Here is a 15965-nt window from a genome sequence, read left to right on the forward strand (position 1 = left end):
TGAGAGGTCGGAATGACTAAGGCCCACCCCATATGGGAGAGGCCCGAGCCATCTTGACCTTCCAGGAGGGCTAATGGGGGACTTAGATTAAAAACAGATTGGAATAGTTTTACGTTATGCTGGCCCTTTCTCTGCATGATTGGCTTGCAGCCCATGAAATAATGTTGAGCATGTAGCACTTCTGTTTATATTTTTGTCTATGGCAAGGCCCTCATATGTTGGCTGCTTTTACATGGACACTGGGCCTCTTTTTGGTGGTCATTGTAGGTGACACTTTTGTTAGTAAGCACTACAGCGGCTCCTTTTTCTGTTTATTTTGTCAGACTTGTGGAGGCTTTACTTGTAGTTGCTCTGATGCTCTTATATGCCGTTGTACTCTAGTAGATACCATAATCTTAATATTAATTCAGTTCTTCGAAGTTTTATTAAAAATGAAGCCGCATTGACAGTTGCAGAACTGCAGCGTGATTCACATCGTGAGCATGAGCATAGGGGTCCTGACAGTGAGCTTTGTGATAGTTCAGCCATGAAGCAATGAGTGCAGAATTTTCAGTCCAGACGTCACATTCCCAATTTTATTTCTTCTTTTTTTTTCAATCATATAACTTTACTGGAAAGACTGGAACATGAAATGCCATTTGAAATGACAGATTAACAAATCTTATGCCCAGTGTGATTTCAGTGCCGAAAGTTGACTTCAACTTTAGTTTTCGTTACATGAAAAATGGCAGTTCACTACTGTGCTTTCTCTATGTAAATTTAAGCACCTTCACACATTCCATTTACCAGTTATAGAATGTGCAATTAAAAAATAATAAAATCAGCATTAATGCACTTTAGGTTAAAACTGGGATATATGTTACTCTCCCCTGCAGCGGGTGCTGTACAAGTGTATGTGGAAGGAGTGTGGTGAACGGTTCTCCACCTGCAAGGACGTTGAGAGGCATGTTCGTGTGAAGCATCTTGGGTAAGCTGCTCTCTCTCTCTCTCCACCACCACCCCCGCACACACATGAATAATAAGGAACCCTAGAAGAGGGACAATTAAGTTAATTATATTTTTCTGTGGCAACCACCTAGTTCTCCTTTCAATCTTGCTGCAAGTCACTGGAGATGTAGTCAGGTTTTGAACTGCATTGCAAGCAACCAATTTGTATGAAAGCAAGAACACATCCAAAGTTTCACTGTATGATGCCTTATAGCAGGCATGTAACTGGTCAGAGTGCATGAGCTATGTTCTCATCAACATTCATGTACTACTTGTGCACAAGTCCAGATATATTGTAGCAGTAATGACCACCAAACCACATCGTCATGCTGTCTCACAGTACAGTGCCTAAGATCAGTGTTTTATGTGCAAGCGTAACTGGCCATCTAGCGCAATTGGCGAATGTATGTTCGAAGCCGTGAAGGAAGTGCAGGAGGAAGGCGCCTGGACGTGAAAATAATCGTGCATCGGGGAAAGCACGAAGAGTGCGCTGAGTGTGCAGCAAAGCAATGCCACCTAGAGAAAAGTCTAGGCGACTCCGGCGGCTGCTGCGTATGGCGTGGCAGTGCAAGCCCTGTCTTGAATACAATCTGCGATGCGGATAGTGTAGGTGTCTGGGCACACCTAGGAACGATAGCTTCGTGTGCACTATAGCACCCATACTCCTTGTTGCATATGGGTCGCAAGCCCCAAGGGTAGCGTTGGCCTGGCGGCCTGGGGCACAGCTGGAAGCATCCGAAGGTCCTGGCAAAGGTTGAGTCGACTGCTAACAGAACAACTTGTTTATTCTAGTATCGCAAAAGAGTGGCCGGTCAGGTCGACCGAAGTGGAGAGACGGGAGACCACGTTACTCGACGGAAGAAATCGGAGCCTCTCTCGGCGTCCGTGGGCTGCTGCTTTTATACTCTCGGAGTCGAGGGCAAGAAGGAACGGCTCGGGATGAGGCGCACGTGACGGCGCCGCGCGGACACGTTGAGACTAGAAGGTGACGCATCCGCCGGGCCGGCGCCGGTCAGACCTCCTCACTTCTAGGTTGGGGAGCTCCTCTCCCTGGCTGCCGCGCTTTGACAAGCGTGGGCACCAACATGCACACACGCACACACGAAGACACGTGGCATTGAAACATGCCTGGACGTGCTTGGGAGGAAGCGTTGCAGCAGCGCTGAACGGGCCAAAATGTCCGCCGCTTTGAACGAAGCCCCGGCGTCCGTTACATCCGCGCCGGCTATACCGCGCGTCGTAGGCGAAACGTAACATCCTGTATGTAATCCGCGTTCACGAAGTGAAATGTCACTAACTTTTTTTATTGTTTGTACCTATGAATAGGAATGAGTATTGTTACAAACAACAGATAGCATTGACCATAGGCACGGTGCCACAAGACAGCATAGCGATGTCATTGCTTCCAGTACTTTGCAGACTTCAATACCTGATCGATGTATATATTTTTTTCTCATGGATGGCTAGAGGCTTCCATGAGACATTGTGGTCATTTGTTTTGACTTATAGGCGTGGTGATGAGAGCGAGGACTCTGCATCAAGTGACCATGAGGAAGAGTTCTACTACACAGAAAGTGAGGAGGATGATGACCTGGAGAGCGACTCTGGCAGCACCCTTCTTGGAGAGCATGGCGAATGTACGCACAATGTGTACACTTCTGCACCCACCCTCAGTCATCTTGATATGGCGAGGCCACCACACGAGGACCCTCAGTACCAGATGCTCGCAAGGGTGTGTACTTTTTTGTTTGTCGATTTGTGCCACCTCTAATGGAATAGTAGTGCTTTTGTGAATAGCAAGCTGAAGTTCACGTTTGGTAAAGTGCACGCATTGGTATGTTGCACTCATTGAAAAACAGATTAACATGTAAGGCATCAGCACAATTTCATATATAGAAATGGATTGTGAGGCAATAGTATTAGTGACTTTCCTGTTAACTTTGTATCTTTCCCTGTTTTTGCACCACAGAAACTAGCCCTTGACATGTGCATTAACATTCTTTTGTACTACTGGAACCGGGATAACGGCGAAGGCAAGGTCAGAGCAGTCAGCTGATATGCCTCTACATCCTGGCAATTCCTGAACATGGTTCGCTGGTCAATTATGCAAGGAAGCTCCTCACAGTGCATCGCTTGTCAATGATTCTGAGCAAGCCATAGCCCATCTGTGTTTTCGAAGGAGAGCTGCTTGTCTTTTGTGACAGAGCGGAATTGACAATGTTGACCACACATTGGGCATTCCTGCCAATTGAATGAATTCTCACTTATAAGAAGGCAAAAGCAAGAAGCCGTTTCACAGTGGAGAGAGGTTCTCAAACTAACCACATATTGGTTATCTGCAGAAAGATTCTATAGCTGCAAAAGGGAATTTATTTTGCTCAATATACAGTGAAACTTGGGCCTAAATAATGACATTCCATAATTTCTTTTGTCTTTTAGAGCGCTGTTCCTGCATCCCCGCCCAACCTGTCATCAGCATCACCTATCAACATTCCCACAGTGCAGCGATCTTTCACATGGCAGCCACACGTCAGTGCACCAACAACTATGGTGTGTCTTACAGCTACTCCCCTTTTGCCCTCTTTCTTCGTTAAAAAGGTGCCATTCTTTTGCCAGTGGTGTGCCTTTGGTTTGTGTTTTAGAGCTACATAGCAGCAGCTTGTGCGCCATTTCAATGCTGCAGCAGACGTGGGAGCCAGGGGAAAGCTTAATTGAACAGCATTCCAGGTACCCCTCCACTTAGCCGCCCATTCTTAATCTTAGCTTTGGCTGCTGACATTACACTCACAATAATTTTTTTTTGTGGTGTTCATAGTTTGTTACACTTATGAAATGCCAAATGTCTGGTGTACGGCCACCCATATCTTCAAGTTGATTATGGCAGCATGCATTCACCCTCTACAAGTGCGAATTGTTAAAGCTTAGTGCCAGCAGAGAAAGGAAGTAGAATAGGCAGACAAACACTGGCACTACTACTGTGTTGCCCACCTCTTCTATGTGCCTTGTATTTTGGTTCTTTGTTTTAGATGAAGGTATACCAACTTTCCCAGGGATCAGTTCTTTTACCATACAAGTGCGGCGAAAGATATTGCTACTTTAATCTGAATTTTCTGCAAAAGAGCTCAGATTTGTGCAAATTCATATGCGCCAATTTCAGGAACAAAGCTTTGATAGACAGAGACAGAGACAGACAAACACAATAATTTAATTATTGCAACATACAAGTGCGTAATGAAGAAAGCCTAAATATGTAGCAATTAAGAAAGGACATGCAACCATCCATACGCTGACAATAAAAGATTACGAAGAAATAAAATGAATAGATGTATGGAACATTTCAGTGCCTTTCATTTATCTATGTTTTCTCTGTTGTCTTCATCTGTTGGTGTTTTCTCCCTACCGATATATTCATAGATGTGTGTTCACTTGAAGTTCTTTCCTACCAAGGACAGGACACCTAGCATAGGCTAAGGATGTACTGTATTCAAGACCAGCTATTGTAAAGGGACACTAGAGAGAGAGAGAAAGAATTTATTTGAGGAAATATGGAGAGGTCGGTCTGAGGTAATAAATAGTCTTGCAGCCTGTTACCCTGCTTAGAGGGAATGAAGGGGGACAAGATAAAAAAAGGAACATGCGGATAGCGATGATGAGGATAGGCAGGGGGGGGGGGGGGGATGTGGCTATATCCATTTTTGTGTCTATGTAAAAAGGGCACATTCACAGACTTGAATCTAAGCATTAATAAAGTGCATTAATAAACTGCAGTGGTCACTTTGGCTGAGGAGTGGCTCTGCCCTCCATATATTGGAGTCAATATTAAGTGCTTAGTGGAGAAAAAAAGCATTGAACATGCACAACTTTGTTTATAAAACAAAGCTTCCGAGCGAAAACTGAGCCATGTCTGTAATGATCTGTCAGCCCCACTCCTACTCAAAGGTGCGTCCTTTTTTTCTTGGGCAGGTTTCGCCCCAAAAATTCATGCGTCTGAGCCCCAAGACCCTGTCTGCCTCACCAAAAAGCTCGCCACTTCACCGGAGGGTACGCTCTGAAAGCCGCAAGTGCCGCAAGGTCCACGGCATGGAGAACAAGGACATGTGGTGCACCCAGTGCAAGTGGAAGAAGGCCTGCAGCCGCTACGTTGACTGAGCACTCCCACTCCTCCCACTTCTTCCCTTTTCGTTTTTACCACTACTCACAGTGTAACCGCTGTCATAATCGTGGCACATCCAAACTTGTTCATCTCACAGTGTGTGTTGTTGCATTAAGCTGCGCTGCAGGCTGCTTACTGACAAGCTCCACTGTAATCTAAGAATGAAGAAAAACCTTGCCAGATGGGAAAGGTTTGGTTTAACATGCACAGCTTTTATATGCTAGTATGAAGGAGCTATTTGCTATGTTCAAACAGTCATTTAGGATCCCTTGCTCGAAAAATCCTTGTGAATGTAAAATCTTCTGTGCATCCTCAACTAGCAACCAGCAAGCACCTTGTAGTTACTTTGACTGTTTCCAGTCATGCCACCATTGTCAGAATTTCTAAGAGCTGAAACATATGATCGGACAGAAGTAAGATGAAATTATTTCATAGAGTACAATTAGTTCTTTGTCAGCAATGCAAATTAGACAAAAAGGATGTCACGATCGTCGGGGAATTTGAGAGGTCTGGCAAGGATAAGTTTATGCAAGCCAATATTTGAAGAAAACATGGCTGCTGAGCTTGGCTGACAACACATTCCTCCTTTAAGCTTGTGACATCAGGAGGAAAGCTTGCTAAAGGTATGGTGGTGGCAAATTCTGCTTTTGCCAATTTATTTGTACAAAGTGTGTGGCCTGCAGTACTGTACATAGTGTTTTCTTGACATGCTGACATGTGGCCATCATCAACTACATATTTCTCTATTTGTAATGTTATTTCCCAGATGACCACCCTTTCATCATGAAAAACATTGAGAGGTGCCACTGGCTGATTTATTCATAGCTGCTATCTCATGCCCACTGTGAGAACTGATTTACAAATGCCGACATCGCCAGCGGAAGCGGATTGGTCATCGACCACAGCATTGGCCCAGTGTTGCTACCAATGCTCACAGAGCATGAAAAAATTTAAAAGAAGTTCTGTTCCATTTCGCTTTCTTGTAGTAATAATGTCTACAAGCTGAGGATATTCTTTCACTGTAAAATGAGTTGAGTTGGAGCTGCATTTGTCAGACTTAATTGCACCGCTGTATTTGCACTGATTATGCCTGCATATCCCAAGCAGTACTGGAGCAGATGAGTTGAAATTTGTTTTGCTGACAGTGTTTGTTAAGGTGAGGCGTGTTTGTTGTAGGGGTGCTGCTTTGAGCTCACAGACTTTTTCTCACTTGCAATTTGTCTCACTTGTGCCTTGCATTATGAAGTGTCTGAAAGCAAGAGGTAACTGAGTACATAGTCATGCAAAGCACAGGCACTTGTGAAGCAAATAGAAACAAAAGCCAGAATCGACATAAACCACTTGATTACTCAAGGCAGGCTCTTGCAAGTTATTAGAGATATCCAGAATAGTGAGGACACACTAGCGCAAATGCATACTGCAGTAGCAAAGAACAATTCCAACAACAGTAGCACTGGTGGCATCATCTTGCGACACTGTGATCAACCATAACACCCTCGAAACATTATTCTGTTGTATGAATGAGTCTTCGAAAAAGAAAATGCACAAAAATATCTTTGTGATAATTACATTATTGGCGATACATCTATGTCTGCAGATAAGAGGAATACAATCGATCATTGCAAAAACTGGCACTTTCACGGAAATTAAAAATTAAATTCTGAGGATTTGCGTGCCAAAAGCGCAATCTGGTTATGAGGCACATTGTAGTGGATGACTCCGCCTTAATTTTGACCACCTGGGGATCTTCAAGGTGCCCCCAGTGCATGAGACACGGGTGTTCTTGCATTTTGCCCCCATCGAAATGTGGCTGCGGTGGCTGGCATTTGATCCCGCGATCTCGTGCTTAGCAGTGCAATGCTATAACCATTAAGTCACCACAACGGGTGCTTTCACCAAAAGGGCAAAGCATTTACAGCAACAGCGAAGTTTAGCACTGCGCTTGAGTGCCTCAGACAGTGTTCTAGCAATAGGCAAAGCGACATGTTGGTGCGATGCAGCTTGCGAGGCAACTGCTGCTGCGCAGCAGAAACAGTGCCCTGGCAGCTACCGGGCATTTCATAATGCTGGCGTGACGTGGAGCACTGCCAGTGGCGTCGCAGGCATGTTGCACCTCAATGGTGGACGAAATAAGGCTGAAGGAAAACCATCGGCATTCGTAGATTAAAGTTTACAGTTTGTTCCGCTCAAACCACTGTATGCACACAGCTGCACAGCAAAAGTGCTAATGTTTTGGGTGCACAGCCCTCGTGTCAGCAGCAGAAGGCGGATTGCTACCGTGGCTTTGCTGCAAAGCCAGTTGAGCATCCAATTGGCTTCGTCGTTGTTGCTGCCAAATGCACTGCGCGTCTGTCGCTTCTCTGGAGACCTTGTAACCAGCCACACGCATGCTGCACATGTGCCGTCAATGCCATGACAGCATGACAGTGGTGGTGGTGCAAGCGCACCTCAGGTATCCGTAGAATTGCTATCATAATAATACAAGTTCTCCATGCCTTGGCGAGATAAACACAGTGTCGCAAGACATTGGTGCCATTGTTGCTCCTTTGTAGTAGTCCAATATATGTTCATGTATGCTAGTGTGTGTCTGCTATGGTAAAGATGTCTCCTGGATGACAAACTTAAGCTGAACTGTCAACATGTTTTGCTTAAGAGATTCCAAGCCAAGCCTTACTTCAGGTTTACAACCAGAAACCTGTAGTAGTGAAATTCGACACAGTTGTGAAATTAGAGTCTTGGCTTCTTGTGCTAGCCTACAATGTGCTCAAGACGTGTGTGTGTTGCATAGACATGTGCAAAGGAATGCACATTTGTGCACCACTTAGTTTACAAGCATCGTCATCTTGTGCCACAAGAAACAAGTTTTTAACTGTTTATTTCTCATCACTCCCATACCACTCAGAATCCTCATTTTGGTGCAGAACCTGAAACAAAAGCATGCCAGCTGCCTCTTGGGGCAAATCAGAACCTAAGGTGAAATGCAGTGAACTCAAAAGAGTAGGCAGAAGCCGCCCAAGTGTGCCAATAGCGTCTGGTCAGAGCAACTGCGAAAGCCTTGAACCAATTTGCTGTCATGAGGAGCTGGCAAGGCACTGTGAGATGGCCTGGACAAGGCTTGCACAAGCTGCAACCTCATAAAAGATCAGCCAGTGGTGTTGGTACTTGGAAGTGGAAACCACATGGAGCAAGTTTCAAACATGTTTTCCACGAGGCATTGCCATATCTATCTTATGCCACATGATAACTGCACTGTTATCACTGCCTAAATGCCTACCATGGAATATCGCCTTTTTTCGGCAACCATATGTCATGCATTCCAACTGGAATTGCATCGTGGTAATCACCAGGTGTGAAATAGCCATGCTGAAACTAGGCAGCGCCATGCCCTAAATGTGTTGTAAACATTCTCGTGTGGTTGCTGCTTAACACAGGCGCAAAGTGTACGTGTGTGAGAAAGATGCACTTTGTACACTCAAAGTGTCGAATTGCAACATACGTACAATGAATGAGGCTTATCTGTTTGTCTGAGCACTTGTTTTATTTACATTGCTTGGTATCCTTGCTAAGCCCTGTCCAGGTCATCTTGAGCTGCTTCTGTGTTACCATGTGCAGTGGAGCTGTAGCAACTTGGCAGGGTCACTGGGACTGAAGTGTGCCTTGCCTGGTAGTCAAACAGCCAACAGCAATCGTAACCCCAGAACAACAGCTGTGGGTTGACAAAAACACTTGGAATCTCGGGTGCGTGCCGCTCCACTCAGTAGAGTGTGCAACACCTTGCCTCATAGTCCACGTGAATGCCATCCAGCATGTCATTTGATACGTTTGCCCAAGTGCTACATTGAATCAAAATTTGTCAGTGTTCGTATGTAGTCGATTTCGCTTTAATTTTCCAGAAAAATGAAAGCTTATTGTGGATAAATGAATTTTCAATATGAGTGCCATAACACGTCTTTGTACGCAGTGGTATGAGCAAGACTGCCCTGACACTAATCATAGAAGCTGTGGCTCTCGATGCACTGCAGTCATCTTGAAACAATAATTGAAAACAGCTTGCTTCATTTTGTTTCAAATGACTACATTTCAAGTGACTGAAACGTACATCACAGTGCTTCTTTAAGGCCTTAAAATGTTGAGCACTAGTATAACCAATTAGTGAGTTGTTCTCTTCTGGCGGCATGCTGTCAAAAATAAAAAAATTTGGAGGGTGCTTAAGTTTCGCCTTTGAGAGTGGAATGTGATAGCATTCAAAAATCCCCGACTGCTCCTCATGCTTCTGAGCAACTGCAGCTTATACGTAACCGTAATGTTTACCGGGAAATGTTGGTGCCGAAATGCATGAAGGCGAGCTTTCTGGTAGAAATGTGGCCTCTTGCATGGGCCAATCTTCTGTTATTGTTTCGCACTTTTGATATTTCAGTCTGAGAAGATTTAACATAAAAGGCATGCACTGTCGGTGTTTTGTTTCACGGCATTTGTTTATGGGCTGCCATTCTCAAAATTCTGAGGAATAACTGTGTAAAGAATTTAAGACAAGATATGAGCAACTTTAGTGATAGAACAACTTTAGTGCCGTATAACATATGCGTGGTTCGAGATGATTATCTGGTCTGCTGACGCCGATGCTTACGTGGACATTAGATTTTCTGCGGCATGGAGCCCTTAATGCTATCGCATTAAAACTGAAACAGGGACATTGGTTGAGAAACATACATTGCAGGAAAGTTGTCTGGGGAAGGGAGACTGCTGTAGCCAATAAAACACACAGCATCTTGCTTGGGTTAGAAAGACTAGTTTTGCTATACGGCCAAGAAGATGGGCCTCCTGTCCCTTTTCTGGAAGCAGACTAAAGCACAATATGCTTTTTACTAAATCACTGTCAATGTTCAAATGTCATTGTATGTATCCGTTTCCATCTTGCCATCACCTTACAGTCACCGTGTTGGCATTACGTAGTTGGTGGCTTTGCGACACTAATGCAAAAACGATTGCTTGGATCCGCGACGAGAATGTGTATCTAAGCAACTGCTGCTGCTTTTGTGTGACAAAGCTGTCAACGATACATTTTTGAAGATTGTATAGGCCAACTTGTTACCCATTGTGCCAGTGTCCTTACACAGCTTACACTACAGAAAATGTAAAATTCAGCAGTGAAGTATGTCATATTGTCATGCTTTAAAAGACTTTCATGTTGAAATAGCTGACTTGGTGCACATAAAGATCTGTGGCAGGATTGTCATTCTGACGTGACTGGTGGCATTCCAGTGTACTGTGATCGCATACTGAATGGTCTCACAGAAGGATGTCATAGTGTGTTGTCTGTACTGTCCTGTGCCTCGGTGTGTACATGTAGAAGAGAACTGCTATTGAAATGGATGAAGATAACCGGTGCCAGATTTGTAGGGTTAGTCCGCCAGTAAGCTGGACAGTCGTGTGGAGCTGATTAATCAATTGCTGTCTTGACACAATCATGCAGCAATGTCTGATGCATGCAGAAGGTATGAAAATAGCATTGACTTTTGCTCATGGGGGTACCCTGTCACTTGGGCAGGAGGAAAAATAGCTGTTGACTGGCACAAACTGCACAGTTTTTTACCCTGCCAAAAACAGTCAGATGCAAGCAAATGTTACTTTACAATGAGGAATTGGTGCACTCATGTATCATATTGTGGAGTGATTGCTTTTAGCAGTATTTTCACTTCACTTAATCCTTTAGCTCCCAGGCCCGAGCTGCACTCAACCTAGCAGATTGTACCGACATTGCCAAAGACGAATACTGCTCGTCCGGGCTGCAATTCAAATATCTTACTCTTTTGGGCACAGTGATTTATGAAGAATAAGGTATACCAAAAATTTACTTCACAAACCAGGCATCAGCAATACGATAACACCTGTTTTTAGTCTTTTGTAGCATACATAAATGCACTGTAAATCTTTAATAGGCACATTGTTTTTGCAACAGCTTGCAGCTTTGTGCAGTCAGCAGCTGCCACAGTTCATTGAGACCCACTCTGAAATGCTGTGCAAGACTTATAAGCATGCAATACGTCTTTGCAATATCTCCATGGCTTTTGTCATGTAAACTGTTTGTTGATTGCAGGCTTGCGAGATAGTTTTTTCTTCTGTGCTGAAAATCGGAGTGGTAGCGTGTAATCCAGCATGCTTGGTTCTCAGTTCTCGATGATCTGTGTGCAGGTTTGTTCTTGTTGGCTTTGACAGGATAGCTGTTTTAGAGTGGAACTGTTGTGGTGGTCTGTTCAGACAACCAGCCGTGGTGCATCAGACAGATGTTGCATGAGAACATAGGAGAATTGTGTTGGTTGCCATGCTAGGAGCACAAAACAGGTCAGGAGTAGCTTCGACACTCAGTGGAGCAAAAGACATGGTGCCTTGAAAAGGTTACAGAAAAAAAAAAATGACTTGTTAAGGAAATGGCACTGTGCTATACTTCTGTATATAACTGCAATATTGATGTTGTTGAAGTGCATATTTTATGACAAAGTGTACACATGAATGTTCTGTCATAACAGCAGGGCAGTCACAGATGTTTCTTTTTTTATATATGCATATAAATATTTGCTGTATGTCGGAAGAGCAAAAAGAAAAAAAAACATCTTTTTGTATCTTGAATAAGATATATATATATCTATATACAAACTAATGTTCATAATGTACATAGTACCGTTTGTGTAGTGTTTCACAAGACTGCGAAGAGTAAAAAAAAAGTAAGAAAAAATAAAGGTTGCTTGTAAATTATGTAAAAAGGATAAAACATAAATTATTCATGGATAACATGGAACCCAACCAAACATACAGGAAAGCCCAGTGGTACTTTGAGTAAAATCCAGTCAGAGAATTGTGTACTTATAAGCTGTACATAACCAAGTTTACTCAAGCCAACGTCCTGCCTTGTACATATACTTTCAGAGAATATATATGCAGCTGCGTAGAGGAATATGGTTGGCACAGCAATTCCGATCTCCAGGAGTTAGGCCTGCTAATAGAGTTGGCTATGATACCGATGCATGTCAAATATGCAATTTTTCAGAGTTTTCAGTGCTCAATAAATTAATAAGCTTTCCGAGTAGTAGTCCCAGTTTTCTTGGACTCCTAATGATTTAAATTTTTGCCCTGTGCCTGTGTTCCTTCTTGAGATGACATTGTAACGATATAAAGGCCATGAAACCATTAGCACAGGGAGTGACATGGCAACAAGGATTGTAGTACCATTTAAATTAATATATTTGCAACTTCAGCAGTCCACTCTTTAGAGCTTAGTGTTCTTTCTCCTTTATTTTCACAATGAAAAATAATAACGTGATAATTTGTGTCAGAATTGCAACTACTGTACATGGCTATGCACCCGCCCTGGGAATAAATCAGCTCACTCCTCAGTTCAACTGGCAGAGTATTTGATGGCACATACTAGAGTGTTTTAGTTCAGTGTTTTTTGGCTCAGTGTTAGCTCTGCTTGGCCTATGCGTGTCAGCTGTGAATAGTGGATCACTCTGCCCGCAACTGATACAGCTAGCCTGCAGATTTTGTTTTGATTGAGTATTTATCCAAAGTTTATTGGCAAGCACGATTAGCCCAACTGAAATGACAAGAGGGCGAAGGTTGTCATCAGTTTTACTAGATCATACGGTCAGACTACAGATTCCACCTTTCACGATTCCTTTCAGTTGCGTGCTGCATCCGTTGAGCTAATTCTGCTGCACATACCGTCAAGTAGCAGACAATTTAAAGTGGCCATTTGCAGCTTGGCTGCCAGGATTGGTGGAGCGTACGACCAGTCACCATTGCTTTCTGCATGGCATTGTGGACTATTAAGTTTGCCTGGCTGGCACAGAAGGCAATGAAAGGAGTCACTTGCAATGCAGCGATTAAGTGACTGATACAGTAATCAAGAACTTTTTTTCTTTTCATTTCACTGGCCTTTTGCTTTGCCAGCATCCTCCCCTCTCTGAAACACTGGGATTTAGCAGCCAGAAAATGTACATGGCTGAACACGTGGCAAAAAACGCAGCCAAAACACTCTAGTCATGATTCCTGTTGGGAACCGATAGCTTCCGTGAATTAGCATCAATAGCTATGTGCCTGTTGCGCAATTCTGGGTCGTAGACCTAGAGTTGGCAGGGGATGTGATGATATGAGGAACGAAATCTTAAACAAAAAATTACCAGATTAACACTCCATGCACAATGAAACGCTCCCACTATGTCGACAGGGGTGTTTTTTGATCAGCAAGATTCTCTTGCAGTGCTTGTAAATTCTTTCTTAAGCAATTTGCCTATTAGCATTATTAGAAAAGTGGCAAGCAGCAGCAAACTGTTGCAAGTAACCGTTGTAGAATTTTTCCATATTAAACTATGCGAAGAGAATAAAAGAGAGAAAAAAGACAGAAGGCAAAAAATGTGCACCCATGATCGTACCATTGCAATGTTAGCTCAAGGAATGTTGGTGTAGGCAGCAAGCATACTATAACAGTTTAGGCTGTCATCAGCAATTTGGCAGCGAGCAAAGGAGAAAGCCTCGAAAGGTTTTGACTGGCACTTGGGTACAACACAATACATGTGCGACTGTATTAGATACAAACCCGAGCTCAAAGGAACAGATATGAAAGTCTCGATGCAACGCCCAGGTTTGTATTCTTTCAACGAGCCACATTATGTGGCCCTCTACCTACACGTTTTGGTTAATAAATTAATGCTGGTGTTGTTTTGTTGCTATTACCTACAAGTCTGTGTTGCGTGTGCTAAACTTGCCCACTTGCTTCATCTTGCACTATACTAAGAAACGGTGAGCGTGTAGTTGCAATACCTTGTGTAGTACCGAGATGTGTCCAAGTTACTGTGTGCACAACGTGTCATTACATACTCCTTGCATGTCATTGACCCCATGCTATGTGCAAGAAAAAAAAAAACTGTACATACGACAAACATTATCACCTGTTTCTTCCAGTCTACTTGTTTTGACTGTATTGTGAAATGGAAACGTATCTATTTCAACCTAAATTTTTTTTTCTCTCAAAGTTTAAATAAATGTCTTCTTAAGTATACTGACAATGGTGTCTTGTTTCGTGTCAATGTACTTCATCTGCATGTCTTGCCACAGGAATGCGAGTAGTCTTTAAGCAAAACAACCTGTAAAGCACTGTGTGGACCTGCACAGAAGGTAATTTGCATTCAATAAAAAAATTGTGGGATTTTACCTTTCAAATTTCTAATTTGATTATGAGGCATTCCATAATGCGCAACTCCGGAAATTTTGACCACCTTGGGTTCCTTAATGTGCACCTAAATCTAAGCACACGGGTGCTTTCGCATTTCACCCCCATCTAAATGCGGACACCGTGGCCGGGATTCGATCCCGCAACCTCGTGCTCAGCAGCCCAACACTATAGCCACTAAGCAACCGTGGTGGGTTACATTCAATCAAGACCGTGTATCTCAATGCAATTAAGTCCAGCCGAGCGCACTATTTAACACGAGGGCCACGTAGCAGGTGTCAACAAGTCACGTTCGAAGTCATGCTTTTCCAGAAATCTTTTTTTTAATAATCAGGTTATCCATATAGGAGCTGCACTTAATGCACTGTGCAAATAAGGTTGCAGTGGAAAGGCTTGGCCAGTCCATATTTACAGGCATTAGTTAATCTGCAGCGAGATTACTCAGTTCCATTGCGGTTTCAACAAGCATTTGCAATGGAAAACACACAATACCTTTGAGAGCAGCTGTGTGGACCAAGTGGAAATGGCCCATTAAGGCATGCTATTGAATTGTCAAACAACCACACTCCGTATAGCACACACGTTATTTCATATACTGTAGAAATGTGCAATAGTCGCATTACCCTTGCAAAAATGTGCTGTAAGGATGCACAGAGAGTAACACAAAGTTTATATGAATACACACTAGCCAATTGGCAAGCGGCTACTTTAATCTCCAATTTATGCAGCTGCATCAACTTGTGTACGGAGGAAGGCAGTGCGATATAAATGGACATCATCATCATCATCATCATCATCATCATCATCATCATCAGCCTAGTTACGCCCACTGCAGGGCAAAGGCCTCTCCCGTACTTCTCCAACTACCCCGGTCATGTACTAATTGTGGCCATGTTGTCCCTGCAAACGTCTTAATGTCATCCGCCCACCTAACTTTCTGCCGCCCCCTACTACGCTACCATTCCCTTTGAATCCAGTCTGTAACCCTTAGTGATCATCGGTTATCTTCCCTCCTCATTACATGTCCGGCCCATGCCCATTTCTTTTTCTTGATTTCAACTAAGATGTCATTTACCCGCGTTTGTTCCCTCACCCAATCTGCTCTTTTCTTATCCCTTAACGTTACACCTATCATTCTTCTTTCCATAGCTCGTTGCGTCGTCCTCAATTTCAGCAGAACCCTTTTCGTAAGCCTCCAGGTTTCTGCCCCGTAGGTGAGTACTGGTAAGACACAGCTGTTATACACTTTCCTCTTGAGGGATAGTGGCAACCTGCTGTTCATGATTTGAGAATGCCTGCCAAACGCACCCCAGCCCATTCTTATTCTTCTGGTTATTTCAGTCTCATGATCCGGATCCGTGGTCACTACCTGCCCTAAGTAGATCTATTCCCTTACCACTTCCAGTGCCTCGCTACCTATCGTAAACTGCTGTTCTCTTCCGAGACTGTTAAACATTACTTTAGTTTTCTGTAGATTAATTTTCAGACCCACCCTTCTGCTTTGCCTCTCCAGGTCAGTGAGCATGCATTGCAATTGGTCTCCTGAGTTGCTAAGCAAGGCAATATCATCAGCGAATCACAAGTTACTAAGGTATTCTC

At 43.5% G+C, this 15965-nt stretch overlaps 1 protein-coding gene across 1 annotated transcript in view; it reads left to right on the forward strand.

The window, feature by feature from the left end:
• The window catches only part of LOC126536220 (zinc finger protein 704-like), a 124617-nt gene extending 110415 nt beyond the window's left edge, over positions 1 to 14202 (forward strand). The window contains exons 4-7 of the mRNA XM_050183112.3: positions 876 to 967; positions 2497 to 2719; positions 3427 to 3537; positions 4951 to 14202. Coding sequence (XP_050039069.1) covers positions 876 to 967; positions 2497 to 2719; positions 3427 to 3537; positions 4951 to 5136 — 612 coding nt within the window. The 3' untranslated portion in view covers positions 5137 to 14202. The remainder of the gene's footprint in view (positions 1 to 875; positions 968 to 2496; positions 2720 to 3426; positions 3538 to 4950) is intronic.
• Positions 14203 to 15965: the final 1763 nt, after the last annotated feature.

This window comes from Dermacentor andersoni, chromosome 4 (genome assembly GCF_023375885.2).
Source record: "Dermacentor andersoni chromosome 4, qqDerAnde1_hic_scaffold, whole genome shotgun sequence".
Lineage (NCBI taxonomy): Eukaryota > Metazoa > Arthropoda > Arachnida > Ixodida > Ixodidae > Dermacentor > Dermacentor andersoni.